The sequence below is a fragment of the Sinocyclocheilus grahami genome, unplaced genomic scaffold (assembly GCF_001515645.1).
Source record: "Sinocyclocheilus grahami isolate Dianchi unplaced genomic scaffold, SAMN03320097.WGS_v1.1 scaffold1979.1, whole genome shotgun sequence".
Taxonomy (NCBI): domain Eukaryota; kingdom Metazoa; phylum Chordata; class Actinopteri; order Cypriniformes; family Cyprinidae; genus Sinocyclocheilus; species Sinocyclocheilus grahami.
The window spans coordinates 32,009-49,475 of NW_015507158.1; the positions used below are offsets into that span (position 1 = coordinate 32,009).

General features: G+C 35.2%; 1 protein-coding gene across 1 annotated transcript in view; it reads right to left on the reverse strand.

The window, feature by feature from the left end:
* LOC107573573 (unconventional myosin-XVI-like) overlaps positions 1–17,467 on the reverse strand; it is a 120,532-nt gene that overhangs the window by 31,964 nt on the left and 71,101 nt on the right. The window contains exons 23-25 of the mRNA XM_016260004.1: positions 16,315–16,487; positions 10,418–10,498; positions 2,022–2,227 (exon numbers count right to left, since the gene is read on the reverse strand). Coding sequence (XP_016115490.1) covers positions 2,022–2,227; positions 10,418–10,498; positions 16,315–16,487 — 460 coding nt within the window. The remainder of the gene's footprint in view (positions 1–2,021; positions 2,228–10,417; positions 10,499–16,314; positions 16,488–17,467) is intronic.

The window sequence follows — 17,467 nt, forward strand, 5'->3', positions numbered from 1 at the left end:
CTCCCGGATAATCGAAGATGGGCAAAGAGACGGGAGCTGGTTGTTGAAACCACGCCCACCTAGCTCGATGGTGGTGACAGCAGCGACAATCCACCTGTCACTCAAGTGGCCACGCCCTTAATTATGCAGAACTTTAAGGCTTAATATAATTTAAACGGATGAGTTATAAAAAAAATTCACCCCCCTCAGTTGTCAAAATTAGCTATATAGACCAAAATAATTTTCTGAACCAGGCTGTAAACAGTTTTTTTTTTGCTGTAAAGTTGGGCATTTTAACATGGGGAGTCTATGGGATTGACTCCCTTTTGCAGCCAGCCTCTAGCGGCCAGTTGACGAATTACAGTTTAAGTCACTTCCGCGTTGGCTTCACCAGAGAGAGCGGGAGGTTGCCGCTCAGTCACACCACGTGAAAGTGAATCCTGAGCGGTGAAATAATTTTCACCATCAGAAATGGATATTATATAATAGCTGCTTTTTTGAACATTTTAGCAATTTAAAAATATTAAAAAAGTATTTTCTACATGGCACCCCGGTTGGAAAACACTGCCCTAGATATTGTACCGTCACAGCGACGGAACTTTAATCCCTGCATTATTATTATTGCTGCTATTATGAATTATAATATATTATTATTACATATTTAAAAAAAATTTATAAATATTGTACAGTAATTTCACTGTAAAATAAAATTGACTTTGATATGTCCTCCCTAAACTTCCTGTTTCCATAGAAAATACATAAACACTGGAAACAAACACTGTTTCTGAAAATAACTAAAGCTACACTGAAAACTGAAGTAAATTTGAAAACTAAAAAACAACAACAACAACAAATAACCCTTCTGTGAACTTCGGACAAAAGTTAAGTTTGAAAGGGGACAATAGAGGAATGAAATGAGAGAAAAAGGAGTGGGAACTTTACGAGCCTCTCCAGACCTAAAATAAAGTCTGGTTTGTGCAAAGAGCGGGAACAGCCTATTCTATGGGTGTCAGTATGACACTGAGGCACTGTGTTCCCGAGGAAGATGAAGCCAGAGTCACACTGAACCCTTTTTAGCAAATGGCTGCAATATAACAAAGAGTGAAAAATTTAAGGGGGTCTGAATACTTTCCGTACCCACTGTATATATGTATATATGTGGTTCTCATAGGAAACATGCTAGGATATGAACTGCTTGATTTATAAACAGACAACAGGAAAATCAAAACCTGCTACATTTTCAACACATTACATTTATACTACATTAAGTAAATACATATTTAATTATTTAGTTAGTTTAGTCATTATTATTTGATATTATTATATAACATTGTATAATATAATATCATGTTTTATTCTACAATGAGTTTATTCTGCTGAGCACTAATGTCAAAAATATGACATTATACAAATACAAATATATGATATATTGTAGTTTGATTGAATTGATTAGTTTATGTTGATCAAAAATACAATAAAACTATAATATTGTTAATTATTATTAATGTTTAAAATAACTATTATAATATAATAATTCCTGTGATGCAAAGCTGAATTTTCAGCATCATTACTCCAGTCTTCAATGTCACATGATCCTTCAGAAATCACTCTAATATGTTGATTTGGTGCTCAAGAAATATTTATTATTATGAATGTTAAAAACACATTTTTTGTGGAAACCATAATTTAACCATGATCCTTTGATGAATAGACAGTTCAAAAGAACAGCATTTATGCAATCTTTTGTAACGTTATAAATGTCTTTACTGTCACGTTTGATTCATTTAATTCACTCTTGCTGAATAAATATATATATTTCTTATATTTCTTTATTATAAATAAATAGTTTTTTTTTGACTGATTTTACTTTAAAATTTTAACCCCACACTTTTGAAAAGTAGTGTATATTTTACACATGTAAAAATTATTATTTAAAGAACATGTGGTTTACTGCTTACAAACAGTAATGTTTGTACCCTATCTTGCCGTAGAAAGTGCCTTACAATCACGTCAGTGCTCAGTTGAAGGGTTGCGGATCTCACCTGCTCAGGAAGCTGGTGAAAGACAGGCGGACTGGGTATCCATACCGGATCATGCGGACCATCTCCAGAACCCCCACGTACTGGAGCTGTGAGGACACGTGGAAGCTGTCGAACACATCAGGCTTTCCGGCGTTGTTTGGCCTGACACACTGAACAAAGTGAGGTGTACACGCTTGCAGCTTACTGGTGATCTCACACAGAGAGTTCTGGAATGAGAGAGAGCAGCAGGAAAAGACGAGTAAGGCTGTTGTTTATGTAATGTTACATTCAGATTTATCTCAATGACTCCTATTTGCTTCCATTTTTGTAGCAACATGAGTCAAGGTACATCCTCCTCTCACCATCTGTCACCACTTACAAGAAAGCCCAGACAGAACTTTCTTCTTTTTTTTTTTTTTGCACAGAAACCTGTACAATGGATTTAAAGAAACAGTTCAGTCCAAAAATAAAATTCTGTCGTCATTTGCACACTGTCATGTTGTTTCAAACTGGTATAACTTTACTGTGAAACACAAATGAGATAGGTTGAAAAATGTACAGACAACTCTTTTCCATATGATGTAAGTGAATGGAGACGGGAGCTGTTAAGCTTCAAAATATATAAAAAAAAACACAATGAAAGAATCATACAAGTCATGCATGTGACTCATGACTTCAGATGACTTGAAATATAGTGCATAGGTTATATAGACATTTAGTTTTTTTGTGCTTTTTTGTCACTTTTAAAAGCCCAGTTTCCCATTAAGAACCAGTATAAGAAGAAGAGTGAACAGTACACCTCAAAATTTCTCCATTTGTGTCACGGAGGTCAAACTTACGTATTTGGAAGATGCTTTTACCCAAAGCGCTGAACACTACCTTCAAGGTACACTTTTTTTTTTCTTTTCTTTTCTAAATCGGTTTATGCATTTGTTGGGCATTGAACACATGACACAGGTTTGTAACAAGACAGTCAATTAAATATATATATGATAAATATATTTCCCTAATTAAGTAAAAAATGTGTTACGCCCAAAGTATCCTTTATTTTGGACATAAAAGCTTAGATTATGCATACAACTAAACAGTGTTGGGTAAGTTACTCAAAAAAAAGTAATCACCTACAAATTACTAATTACTTCTTTAAAATTGTAATTTGATTACATTACTGATTACTGCATTTAAAAAGTAATCAGATTACTTTACTTTTCAAGTTATCAAACCTAAAAAAAAAAAAATACACTACAAAGAGAAACAAATAGGGTGCACTTTCTGCATTTTCAGTGTCCATGTATATCTTCCTGAAACGAGTCACTAAAATGAACAAAAATGACGAGAGATGTATCTAAAGAGAGTTTGAATTGTCTATTATTAAATGAAGTCAGTCATGTTGAAAACAAATATTATCTGATAAAATAATCCGTATGAAACCAACGCGAGGTACAGTCTTTCCCATCTGAGCTCACCTATAATGTGATCATGGCCACACACATCGCGAGCTATAAAATAATCATCCATGCGAAAACAAGCTTGAGATGCGCGAACATGTAAATGTCCACATCACCTCCGCAAACAATGAAACATTCAAGTTTATCTCAGCTACTTTTCGTTTTTGGAAGACGCGCTGTGAGGAATAAGCCTTGAATTTACCTCAGAAAAAGAATGCGATGCTGACGCGGCTTAATCCAGCAGATGATCTCCTTCTGATGAGTCATTTATTTTTACTTATATTAGTGTTACTGTGACATAAACTTGTACACATTCACTTTTTGAACTTTTCCCAAACTATAATGCCAGACTAAAATATGTCGAGTGCAACATTTTGAAATATGATAGGCAACCTTTCATTGCATCTAAATGTTGTAGGTCTCGTCTGCATTTTAGTATGGTGGCCTAAAAAGGGAGGGAAAAAAAGTTTGGCAAAAGGTGGGCTCGAACTCGGGTCGATTGCGTCAAAAAGCCAACGACACACGCTTATCCATCTGCGCCACTGGAGCAGATGATTTACAGCCACTTTTAACTAAATGTAAATAGACACTCCGTATTTTTTATTCCATAGTAAGGGCAATTCATACAATATATTTAAACTGAGCTACTTTAATACCATCTCCGAACTTTCTACCATGACTCTGATGTTCTTCGGCTGGTTCTTCCTGTATACATTGATTGACAGATGTCTCGTCCAGTCAGCGGTGAGTAATCCCAAACCAATGGCGCGGTCTCAAACTATACCTACCTCTTTCCGGTTTGTCTGATTTGTCGTTGTGTTTTCTGACTTGTTATAATGTTTTCTGAATTGTTGTTGTGCTTTCGGAATTGTTATTTTGTTTTTTAGACTTGCATTTGTAATTTTGTTTTCAGAATTGTGATTTGTTTTGCACTTCTCGGCCACCGTATTTTAGCTATTCTCCGGTGATTTATTAAAAGGCATACTGACGGGCAAAACATGATTTTTACTTCAGATTTTTTAACACTGCATTTGTAACTTAAGTAACATAATTGTATTGACATTAGTAACTGTAATCAAATTACATAAATTTAAAATGTAACGCATTACATTACTGCGTTACCAGGGAAAGTAATTAGAATACCGTAACTGTGTATGTGTTATACCCAACTCTGCAACCAAACATGTAGCCTTTTAAAGAATTGCATTTGACAGCACAAAAGCAGAGGCACTCAACGTATGTGCGCTAGAAAGTTCCATCCTTGTCCAAGGTCAAGGAGTTGTCGGTAACTCTTGAATGACAAGCATTGATCACCAATAACTTTTATTCATAATTTTAGTCACGTAACTGGCATGAAGACCTGAAGGGTAAAACATTAATATAAGTACTGCACAGGCCTGTCAATACTGCACCCTCTGCAGTATTTCAATAAATAAAAACAGTGAGAAATTCTAAAACACAACAGACTAACGTGTACTAATTGATATAACAAGATCGAATTCAATATACACCTTATTAATAAAACTAACAGGCAAGCAGATGATCTCAGAACATGAGCTCAATGAGCTAAACTGCATGCTAAGCATTTTCTTTACAATGTTTTTCTATGGGAAAACAATTAATATGGAAGTTACCACCTTGCATATATTCTGGTCATCATAGTGCTCAGTGCAAACCTGATAAAAAAAAAATAACTGGCAGTAAGCAGAGAAAAGCCTTGTTTTGCCCTCCAGGTGGGTGTGAGATTTACAGAACCTCAGACACTTTGAGATACGGACAATACAGTGACAGTGTATTAACATACAGACATCTGTCTCCACATCTCACTGAGAGAATATGTGGGAAAATGTCTCTTTCACCTATGCATTAGTTCCTTTTCATCCCCTTCCTTCCCCTTACCCATCCTCCCTCCACTTCGCTCACTCAGAATGGTCAATAGTATAATATAATGTTCTACATGAATGCAAGTGACATTCACAGTCATGATTGGTATCATTTAAATTGTCTCAGGGCAACTGGTACAATAGTCTCAATCTTACAAGAAGTAGACTAAAACTTTCTGAAATGCGTTGATTTATACAAAGCTTATCGTTCTGAAAAGTGAGGTGTGCTCTGATTGGCCAGCTATCCAGTTCGTTGTGATTGGCTGAATACCTCAAGCGTATGACGGAAATGTTACGCCCCTAATTTTGTTTTCAGAATTGTGATTTGTTTTGCACTTCTCGGCCACCGTATTTTAGCTATTCTCCGGTGATTTATTAAAAGGCATACTGACGGGCAAAACATGATTTTTACTTCAGATTTTTTAACACTGCATTTGTAACTTAAGTAACATAATTGTATTGACATTAGTAACTGTAATCAAATTACATAAATTTAAAATGTAACGCATTACATTACTGCGTTACCAGGGAAAGTAATTAGAATACCGTAACTGTGTATGTGTTATACCCAACTCTGCAACCAAACATGTAGCCTTTTAAAGAATTGCATTTGACAGCACAAAAGCAGAGGCACTCAACGTATGTGCGCTAGAAAGTTCCATCCTTGTCCAAGGTCAAGGAGTTGTCGGTAACTCTTGAATGACAAGCATTGATCACCAATAACTTTTATTCATAATTTTAGTCACGTAACTGGCATGAAGACCTGAAGGGTAAAACATTAATATAAGTACTGCACAGGCCTGTCAATACTGCACCCTCTGCAGTATTTCAATAAATAAAAACAGTGAGAAATTCTAAAACACAACAGACTAACGTGTACTAATTGATATAACAAGATCGAATTCAATATACACCTTATTAATAAAACTAACAGGCAAGCAGATGATCTCAGAACATGAGCTCAATGAGCTAAACTGCATGCTAAGCATTTTCTTTACAATGTTTTTCTATGGGAAAACAATTAATATGGAAGTTACCACCTTGCATATATTCTGGTCATCATAGTGCTCAGTGCAAACCTGATAAAAAAAAAATAACTGGCAGTAAGCAGAGAAAAGCCTTGTTTTGCCCTCCAGGTGGGTGTGAGATTTACAGAACCTCAGACACTTTGAGATACGGACAATACAGTGACAGTGTATTAACATACAGACATCTGTCTCCACATCTCACTGAGAGAATATGTGGGAAAATGTCTCTTTCACCTATGCATTAGTTCCTTTTCATCCCCTTCCTTCCCCTTACCCATCCTCCCTCCACTTCGCTCACTCAGAATGGTCAATAGTATAATATAATGTTCTACATGAATGCAAGTGACATTCACAGTCATGATTGGTATCATTTAAATTGTCTCAGGGCAACTGGTACAATAGTCTCAATCTTACAAGAAGTAGACTAAAACTTTCTGAAATGCGTTGATTTATACAAAGCTTATCGTTCTGAAAAGTGAGGTGTGCTCTGATTGGCCAGCTATCCAGTTCGTTGTGATTGGCTGAATACCTCAAGCGTATGACGGAAATGTTACGCCCCCCCCCCCACCATATTTGGAAACACAGACTCTCCACGACATGGAGGTGTGACAATAGCAACAATACTACAGCGAGAATAAAAGCTATGGCTTCTTTCTTTGCGTGAACATTTGGGTGGCGTTATGCAAATCGTCCAACACAGTGACATGGATTTGTGGGGGCGTGTTTAAATGAGGTGTTTTAGGAAGGTGTGGTTGAGTCTTAACTTTTATAAAGAATATCTGTTTGGGTTTGATACTTTAGTCTTTGCAACTTTACGGATCTTATATATGCACAAACAGCTTGTAACACTCCAAAGACAAAGGAAAACTTGAAATCGCATCGTATGACCCCTTTAATTAAGTGTGTACAAATCTATGGGGACTAAATAACGTATTATAGAATGAGCAAAGTATGGCACGGGCTGTCTAGAATATTAGTCAGTCGCCTCTGTCTAATGACCAAGACTGACAAGTTTGTGAGTATGAGATCCGTATACTGGCCGGTACGAGACTCAAAGTGTTATAGGAAAAAGATTAAATCAGATTAAAGAGATAGAATAATCAGATATTTAGATAAATTATCTTATAAATGATCAATGATAATTGGCATTCTAACCTAAATTCGAGGTCATAATAAAATGGAGTCAAATCAGACTTTAACTTAAATTAAATAACATTGCGCACTGATAAGACCGAACACGCAGGAAACCTTCATCCACCATTGGATACCTTCATTGGGCCAATTGTGTGGACCTTACATGGGTGTTTCTATAAGAGTGTGACGTCACACGAAAACTATTAATTGACGTTACATAATTTATGCGTGTTGACACTGACACGAGTATCGAAAGTATCGATACTAAGGTGCACTTTATTTACCAGTGGTTTTGTTTATTTAACAAAAATAATACAAATAATAATGCATACAATATGCATTGAATTGGACGAATAACATTTGTTAGCGGGTAATTGTGTAGGATAGAACTATTTTCCTGCTCATCTGAACCATAGACTGTAAAAGATCTGAACACATGCAAAAGACAGAACCAATCAATCACAGAGAGCGTTCACTCACTGCTGACAGTGCATTCAAACAGGGCTGCGTTTCCCAAAAGTATCATAAGAATGCATTAAAGCTTTTGGGAATGGCAGCCCTGAACAATGCTTTTCAGAGAACAGAAAAAAAAAACATAAATGTCAAATCAGACTTTAACTTAAATTAAATAACATTGCGCACTGATAAGACCGAACACGCAGGAAACCTTCATCCACCATTGGATACCTTCATTGGGCCAATTGTGTGGACCTTACATGGGTGTTTCTATAAGAGTGTGACGTCACACGAAAACTATTAATTGACGTTACATAATTTATGTTTCTTTTTCAAAACAATGTGTCAAAACAAACCTTATGGACAAACTCATTAGTGCAAAAATAAATTTAAGGCTCATATACGAGCTGAGCATAAAATTATGTTGCATGCAATGTACGAATACCATAGCATACGTATAAAAACTGACATTTTTAATATGCAAAAATGCAAGGTGTGAGGGAAGTGTTTTAAATGACGGATGGAAATCTGCAGATGTTTCTGCAGAGCCCTGCACACGCAGACTCCATGTGGGTGTAACTGTACTTACGAGGCACAAATCGCAAAAAAGCTGGCTCTGAATGATGATGTCATAGGCCAAGGAGCCTGTGCCGAGTCATCACGGCTGGCAATGAGCCTGCCATCGTCATGTGACATTTCTACTGACGCCAGCCGACAGAAAAGAGATTGGAAAAGACGGCACCGTAGGCCGTAATACATACAATCACCCATTCAAAGGAATAAATGAAAAAAGCTGCCAATTACAACCGTTCCATCTTTCCGTGAGGGCGAATGCTAATGAAAAACACATTAGACTAGATGATATTTATTATTGTTGAAGGATTTCACATCTCTTCTACCACTCTCGTCTGGGAGCTATTTAGGCGTGGATAAATAACGTCTGTGTTTGTGTGAGCACCGTGCATTGAACGTGCTTTATGATGTAATCAGCCCTGAACAGAGAGGACAGATTAGAGAGGAACACTGTGTGCTCTTCTCATAAACCCCTGCACAACCCCTTACATGTCGTGGTGCAGAAATCAGGTCATGCAGTGTAGAACGTGTGAACATAAGCACATTCTGTACCTGCATACCACTAGCATGAGAATGAGGTCAGGACGAAGGCGAGAGCATGTCTGCATGTGTGCAAGAATGTGACATTACTTTAATAGATGGGTGTGTTACAAAGAGCCACTTGCAGTGGTTGAAAGGAGCCGTGTGTGAGTGTAGGGATGTGAATCGATGGGAATTGAATGATTTTCTGTAAGCCTCTGTATTCTTCACTCAATGTGGACAGAGAAATAGGCTATACGCGTGTAATATCTGGTCACACTTTATGTGGTTTATTAGGTCCAATTCTCGCCATTAACTTTGACTTTTGCCTCAAACTCCTCATTCGCTGCTTATTAATAGCTAGTAAGGTAGTTGTTAATTTTAGGTATTGGGTAGGATTAGGGTTAGGGTTAGGTTAGGTTAGTGTTAGCATATTCTGCATGAATGTGGTCATGCAGAATATGCGCTTTATATGTAGCAATAAACAGCCAATATGTTATTAATAGGCATGCTAATAAGCAACTAGTTAATAGCGAAGAATAGAATTATAGAATTGGTCCCATGTGGTACCATGTATGTGATTGTGTGTGTGCGTGTGTGTGAAGCATATACTGTGCTTTAGACCTCAGCACAGTAGTGCATATGCAACTGTTCAAAAGCTGGGGTTGGTAAGATTTTTTTTTTCATGTTTAAAAAAAAATATAGTCCCTTATGCTCACCAGCGTTTCATAAAAAAAAAAAAAAAAAAAAAAAATTTAACCTCTCTTTTAATATTATGTCCCTTTTCATCATTTTATTGTGTCATTACTGAATAAAAGCATTAACATATATAAATACTCAACCCAAACTTTTGAACAAAACTGTATATATATTTAATTTCAAGATAAATGAAACACATTCATTTTAAATGAACTTAATAAACTAAACTGGCATCTCTAGATATCAGATCATGATGTGTTGAATCCGGCATTGAGCTGTTCTCTCCCAAAGTAGCAGTGAGTTTGCTGTATATTCATTCAGTATCCACAACCATCCACAATCACCCACCCTAATCACTAAAACATCAGCAGCCCAAAATTGTTCCTCCCCACTAACCACACTGGGCCTATGAGACTGGCACCACACTACAACACTTCTTCTAAAGCCTGTTGCTCAAACCACAAATACATATGTTTTTAAGACGTCTTCCTGGCAGATCTATAATGTTTAGATGTCGGGCAACGTTTTGGTTTTGTGAGCCTGCAGGCTTTTTTAGGAGATTCAACGTGTCTGGAAACAGGAAGTAAGATCTCATACAGAGCACAATGAGCATCTGGATGGGCCGGGTTGGCTCAGGTCAGGTTTGGGAGCTGGCAGTGCTTCTTATGTGGACTTACCCTGAGCTGCATTGCCACAGTGACCGGTCCACAACGCTCCAGTCTCTGCAGGAAGGACGTCGCTCCTTTTTTCTTCAGGAGCTGCAGAGGGGGGGAAAAAGTTCACTGTTAGGATTGTTAATTAAATAAATAAATGCATAAATATATTAATAAATAAATGTGTAATTTTTTTATATTTTTATTTCATTATTATTATTTTATTTTTTTCTTTTACAGTTTACCCCCTGGCATCTAACTAAAATTTTAAATCCCCCCCCCCCCTTTTAATTGTGGGGGCAAAACATATAACGGGGGGAAAAAGTTCACTGTTAGGACTGTTAATTAAATAAATAAATGCATAAATATATTAATAAATAAATGTGTAATTTTTTTATATTTTTATTTCATTATTATTATTATTTTATTTTTTTCTTTTACAGTTTACCCCCTGGCATCTAACTAAAATTTTAAATCCCCCCCCTTTTATTTGTGGGGGCAAAACATATAACGCAATGCTAAATGTTTGACAAGAAAGAGTCCAGATATTTTGTCGTATCTACTATTTTATGTTTTATAATCCATAATATTTTCTAAAATGTTTTGCTTACAGTGTGCTTGCGCTCTTTCTTTAAATTAAATGCCACTTGCTTTCCTATTTGGCAAACGCAATGACATTCACGCATTTATAAAAGTGGCTTTAGTGTTAGCGAGGCTACTGTATATCAGGGGAGAGTGGAGAGGGGAAGGAGGAGATGTACTCTAGATGTGACTGTTCATCTTCATGCCCTTTTAAGATGGCAAGGCAGCAGAGTTGTACGAGAGCTATGAATGAATCATGCAAGTGCAAACAAACAAAAACACAAAAACACAGTAATATACACACAGCTTTCTGATTTTTTCACCCAAATAGGAAATACTGTCAACAATATTTCAGCTAAAGGTAGACTGTGTCTATGCTTTTTCTTTGTCAACAGGTCATAATACAAAGCAGCACAGGTCATCCTGATTAGGGTTCGGCGTATCGATCCGAAGTATCGATATATCGATACTGACACGAGTATCGAAAGTATCGATACTAAGGTGCACTTTATTTACCAGTGGTTTTGTTTATTTAACAAAAATAATACAAATAATAATGCATACAATATGCATTGAATTGGACGAATAACATTTGTTAGCGGGTAATTGTGTAGGATAGAACTATTTTCCTGCTCATCTGAACCATAGACTGTAAAAGATCTGAACACATGCAAAAGACAGAACCAATCAATCACAGAGAGCGTTCACTCACTGCTGACAGTGCATTCAAACAGGGCTGCGTTTCCCAAAAGTATCATAAGAATGCATTAAAGCTTTTGGGAATGGCAGCCCTGAACAATGCTTTTCAGAGAACAGAAAAAAAAAACATAAATGTTTGAGTTATTTCACAATAAACAAACTGAAATTGTAGCCTACATTTTTTGTGCAATTACAATGATTTAAATTGAACGTTGAAAGATAATATTGATCATGTTCTATTCTGTAATGTTAATAGAAATCATACACTGCTAGAATAAAAAGGTTGCATTTTATGCATGCAACAGCCAGTCACTGACAGTCCCTAATGGCAGTACAAAATATTGCACTAAATCAAAAGTTCAAATGTTACAAATAAGTTAGAATATTAATGTTGTAATACTGGTAGCACTAATATAAAAATGTGATGATATATGTTACAAAAAAGTAAAATGTTGAAATACGTTGATGGTTGTATTTTTTTGTATTTGATCTCAGTATTCCTATCAATATTGTATAAGGGTTTTTTATGCATAATAGTAAGCCTAGAAGGTGATCAAACAGTTTAAAATAGCTGGGCTAAGATATATAACAATTTTTATGACTGCAGAAATATGTTAATTCAGTATACACATTATCCCACCGGTTACAATTGTGACTGACATCATATATATTTTCATGTCTGGGAAAAATTTGGGATTAAACGGGTTAAAATGCGTTTTAAACAAAATTAAGTGGTTTTCATTACCCATTTTACTCTTAGTAATTTAATAATTTAATACATTTCATAATTTAAAAGTTTAGTGCAGAAGTATCGAATCGGTATCGATATCGACGATACTGCCTTGAAAAATATCGGTATCGTATCGAAAACAAAATAAGGGGTATCGCCCATCCCTAATCCTGATAACCCTGATGCAGTACATCCCCTACTTGAATCTCTACATGGATTGTATTTAAGTCACTGGTGGAAAATAAGTTCAACTGGTCTAATGGATATAGGTCACTACTATAAAAGCAGCAAATTTAATTTGAACTAAAGGTGATTCGGGAACTGGAAAGTAGCAGACATCATAGTTCTGCAATATGATCATTGTGCCCTTTTAACCCTGGAGGGGGTCTGTTCTGGGAAATAATGCACAGTAAGTCACTCTAGATTGAGGTGGTGATTTAATGATAGTTCACCTATGATTGTGTGTCTGATTTTTTTGTCTTTTGACTCATACAGCTTTCATTCTCCGTTTTTGTCAGATATTTTTTCATGAATAGAAAGTTCAAAAGAACAGCATTTACTTAAAATAGAAATTATTTGTATATGGTTCAAAGACAAAACCTAATATTATACGTTTGATGCAGCTTTTTTTCTCCTCTTGTACATTAGAATGTGTCCTGTTTAATTAAAAAAAAAATTTCAGAGAGAAAAAAAAAAAAAAAGACACCACGATTTATAGAAGACACCTACTAAAATGTAATTCAGTTTAACAATAGTTCACACACTAAGAAATCTTGTCAGGCATATTTAGAACAAGAATCATTAGATGCCATTAAAACGCTCTATTTAAGGATCACAGTGCAGCCTCCAAAAACTAATTCTAAATCTTTACCACACTTTGGCTAATAGAAGGTTTTAATAATTTAAAATGTAATACAATTTAGTGTGATCACTTTTTTCTTTTATTATTTTAATTATGTTTTTCATTATTTGAATAATTACAGGTTGGAATACCTGTTGTTTCATTTTTACATAACTATATATTTTATGCTTAATGATGATGGAACATTTTTTCTTTCTTATTTTGACATTTTATTTTCATAAGTCATTTGAGTAACATTAAAGTAGACGCTATATTATATATAAGCTTTCCATGTATATAAAATCACAAAAAATAAATAAGTATAGTAATTAATTAATCATAAAAATAATAATAACCATAACAACAATAATAATAATCAGAGCAATTAGACAGACAGACAGAGAGACAGAGAGACAGAGAGACAGACAGACAGACAGACAGACAGACAGAGAGACAGAGAGACAGAACTTCAAGGGAGAATCTCAAGAACATGTATCAGTCATATTTTACCTCAGAATCATAAGACATTAATAAAATATTTTGCATAAAAATGAAGGATTATTTTGGACCATTAATACCATTTGCACCGATCACAATAGATTTATGCATGCTGGAAATACAGTGGGGCAAAAAAGTATTTAGTCAGCCACCAATTGTGCAAGTTCTCCCACTTAAAAAGATGAGAGAGGCCTGTAATTTTCATCATAGGTATACCTCAACTATGAGAGACAAAATGAGAAAAAAAAAATCAAGAAAATCACATTGTAGGATTTTTAAAGAATTTATTTGCAAACTATGGTGGAAAATAAGTAGGAGAATCTCAAGAACATGTATCAGTCATATTTTACCTCAGAATCATAAGACATGAATAAAATATTTTGCATAAAAATGAAGGATTATTTTGGACCATTAAGACCATTTGCACCGATCACAATAGATTTATGCATGCTGGAAATACAGTGGGGCAAAAAAGTGTAATATATTTTCCAATAACCCAGTGAATTAAAAACTTTATTAATGAAAGGTACTTCATCTCATTTGTCTGAAACTTAATGGATGCACAAGATATGATTACTTTTTAAACAAATGAATCAGTGTAAACTATAACTATTATAACTATTAACAAAAGACTCAAAAGAGCAATACTGCAGCACCCTGCACATGACATAGTAGAAAAAAACTAAAATACATTGTGGCCATCAATTAAGAATTCATTCCCACAACTTTAATTCACGGCCATGTTTTATTAATTTGTTCCCTCATTTTAGGTCAATCACGGCCATGTCATATTAATTTGTTTACTTTAGGTAAATTGCACTTAAACAAGGTAACAAATTAGTTCAACATGACCACGACTGACCTCAAAACAAGGGACTGAATTAATAAAACCTGGCCAGAAATTAATAAGGTAATTAAACAAGGGAACAAATTAAGTTACTGAACCACGTATGCATGATTTTTTTCCCTAAACAAGCAAAGCACAAATCATTTGCACAGTTCTTTTTTTTTTTTCTCTATACAATACAATATGATTGGATGCGACACGTGCAATATTATTTATTATACACACACACACAAATACACACTTAGATTTTAATTTAACTTTAAATGTTTTACAAAACATTTAGACGAATTCTGGACCCTCAGTTGCTCAGTTGACGTGAGATTCACCCAATAAGTCATCTCAGAACTAGAGAAACTGCACATCAGTGAAACACAAACAGAGTCTAAGAGTCTATGAGACTGACAGTAGAAAAGGGAGGAGGGTGACTGAGAAATGCTGCAGAGATAGAGCTGTGTGAAGAGCAAACACCCCAAGTGACGCATCCGTGTGTGTTTGTGCCTGGTGTGACGCAGCTTTAACAGACCCTGTATTTTCTCTGAATGGGATATCTGGCTGTGGGAAGCTGATCAATAGACAGAATCTATTTAGGGTACCAGTGTCTAATTTAGGTCACTTCCCAGTGCAGGCTCAATAAGCTAAAAATACTACAGCTTGTGAAAAGTTTGTTCTGGCTGGTCTGGTCATGTTTGCGGCAGAGTCATGTGGTGTATGATCGTCACTGTATGCGATAACGCAGGACAGTGAAGTCACACTGAGTACAGACTTAATGCCAGTGCTCAAACATTTGTCAAAGCAGACTGAGGGATGCCCATGTGCGTGACCAAACAAGCATTGCTGAATGTTTTTTATAATCAAACACTTCATATTAAATCCAATGCTGAATTTTCTCTTAAAATTATTATATTTTAATATTTTAATAAAAAAAAATTTATATTAGTTTTTTGTTGTTTTAAAAAAATAAACAAATACTATATTTTAAATGTAATTAAAATTAATAATAATATTAACCAGAAATACTTATATATATATAATAGGCCTTTAAAATGAGCTTCCACTGGTGCATTACTATTTTTGTCACATTAAAAAAATGTTGTCATAATAAAAGTAAAACAAGAAAACAAGCAAGCAAGCAAACAAATAAACTAATAAATAATTAAATAAATATTCATTACTTATTTTTTTGTTGTTGCTGTTGTTTTTACTAAATACATTTTATTAAATATTATTATATAAACATTAAATGTTATATAGATATAATATAAGAATGTTTATAACATTTACGGTAATGAGAATTGAGAAGAAAATATATTGAATTATTATGAAAATAATGTCACAAAAAAAATTCTAAACATATACTAAAACAGGATTAATTTTATCAGACAAATTAGATTATATTTTATTATATTTATTTAGGATTTTTTTGGTCACCTGGATGTGTTCATTACAAGTTCTGTTCGATTCACCAGCATCAACACCAAAAGAGACAAACTTCAAAATGGCATGCAAAGGAATGACAGATGGTTCTGTACCTGGGGCTTGTGTTGGCCTGCTGGTTCACCTGTGTGGTGCTGTTAGACCGACGCAGATTCTTAATTATATATATATATTTATTTATTTAAATCAAACAAACAAATTAACATTTTATTACAATACTTTATAAATAGCTGTTAAAAATGTAATTAGTGCCAACAGGCTGTGAAGGTTCCACTGGTGTATTTAGATACCTTGTTCAGTTCCACATATTTCTTGGCGTCTCTGGCAGGATTTAGCGTAGTGCTCTTGTTAAGCAAAGTGCCTTTGGGCCCGCGGAGCTTCAGTCGCTGGTGATGGGGAACCAATGAGCCTGTCTGAGTCAGCTTACACTGGAACATTTGATGGATGAGCACGTTCTCACTTGCTGCTCAGGGGGGAAGAGAAAGATGGAGACAGAAAATAAACACAAGGCTACACACGTTTGGAGCTTAATTACGCCAGGCGCCAGAGCTAATTGTCTCCCCTCATTTACACCATCCCCCACGGACACCCTCACAAACAACATAACAGCACCCATTCAAATCACTCCGTGTGCACACGCTCCTGCCTCATGTTGACCTCTGACCTGCTTAACGAGGGGAGAGGAGGATGTGTATAGAGGGTGAACGCTAAAACGTACATGAAATGCACTGCAGCAGGTACAAATGCTAAGATCAGAGTTCACATGTCCACAACACTGGGAGTAACTATTTCAGTAGCGACACTACTAACGAACCATGTAACTTATTTTGAAGTAAATTATTTTGAACACAATGCATTTTGTCTTACATACAATGCTTTTTATATGAAGCGCACAAAAGATTTGACTCACTGGTTTTAACAGTATAGAGTTAGAATGTTGTGAAGCTACCAACTTATACGCTAATTAGCGGTGCACAAACAAATATTAGATAACAATCCATTTGTAATTACACTAAATTATGTATAACAGTACTTTAAGGTGTAGTGTTATAACGTGTTCATTTCTCAAACTGTTCAACATCTTGGGTGGACATTTTTCACTCATTGTGGGAATGCATTTATCGCAAAGAATACATGATAAGGAAGAATTTAAAAGGCAGCATTTTGGTGTCAGAAATGCATTTATGATGCATTAAAATTCTACCCAAGTAGATCAAAAGGTTTTGGAAAAGAGCCATGATTTCGCATGTGAGGATCCTGCAGGTGGCGGACCGTTTATAGCCTTTTCTCACAGCAGCCAGAATAATTAAATGTATTATTTTGATGGCGGATTGTAATCCATAAAGGATTATCATTTAAATTTATTAGCAATAATATTTATTTAAATACAAAAAAACTATGAAAAAAACAAATAAAAAGTAGAAATATTATATAAAATATAAA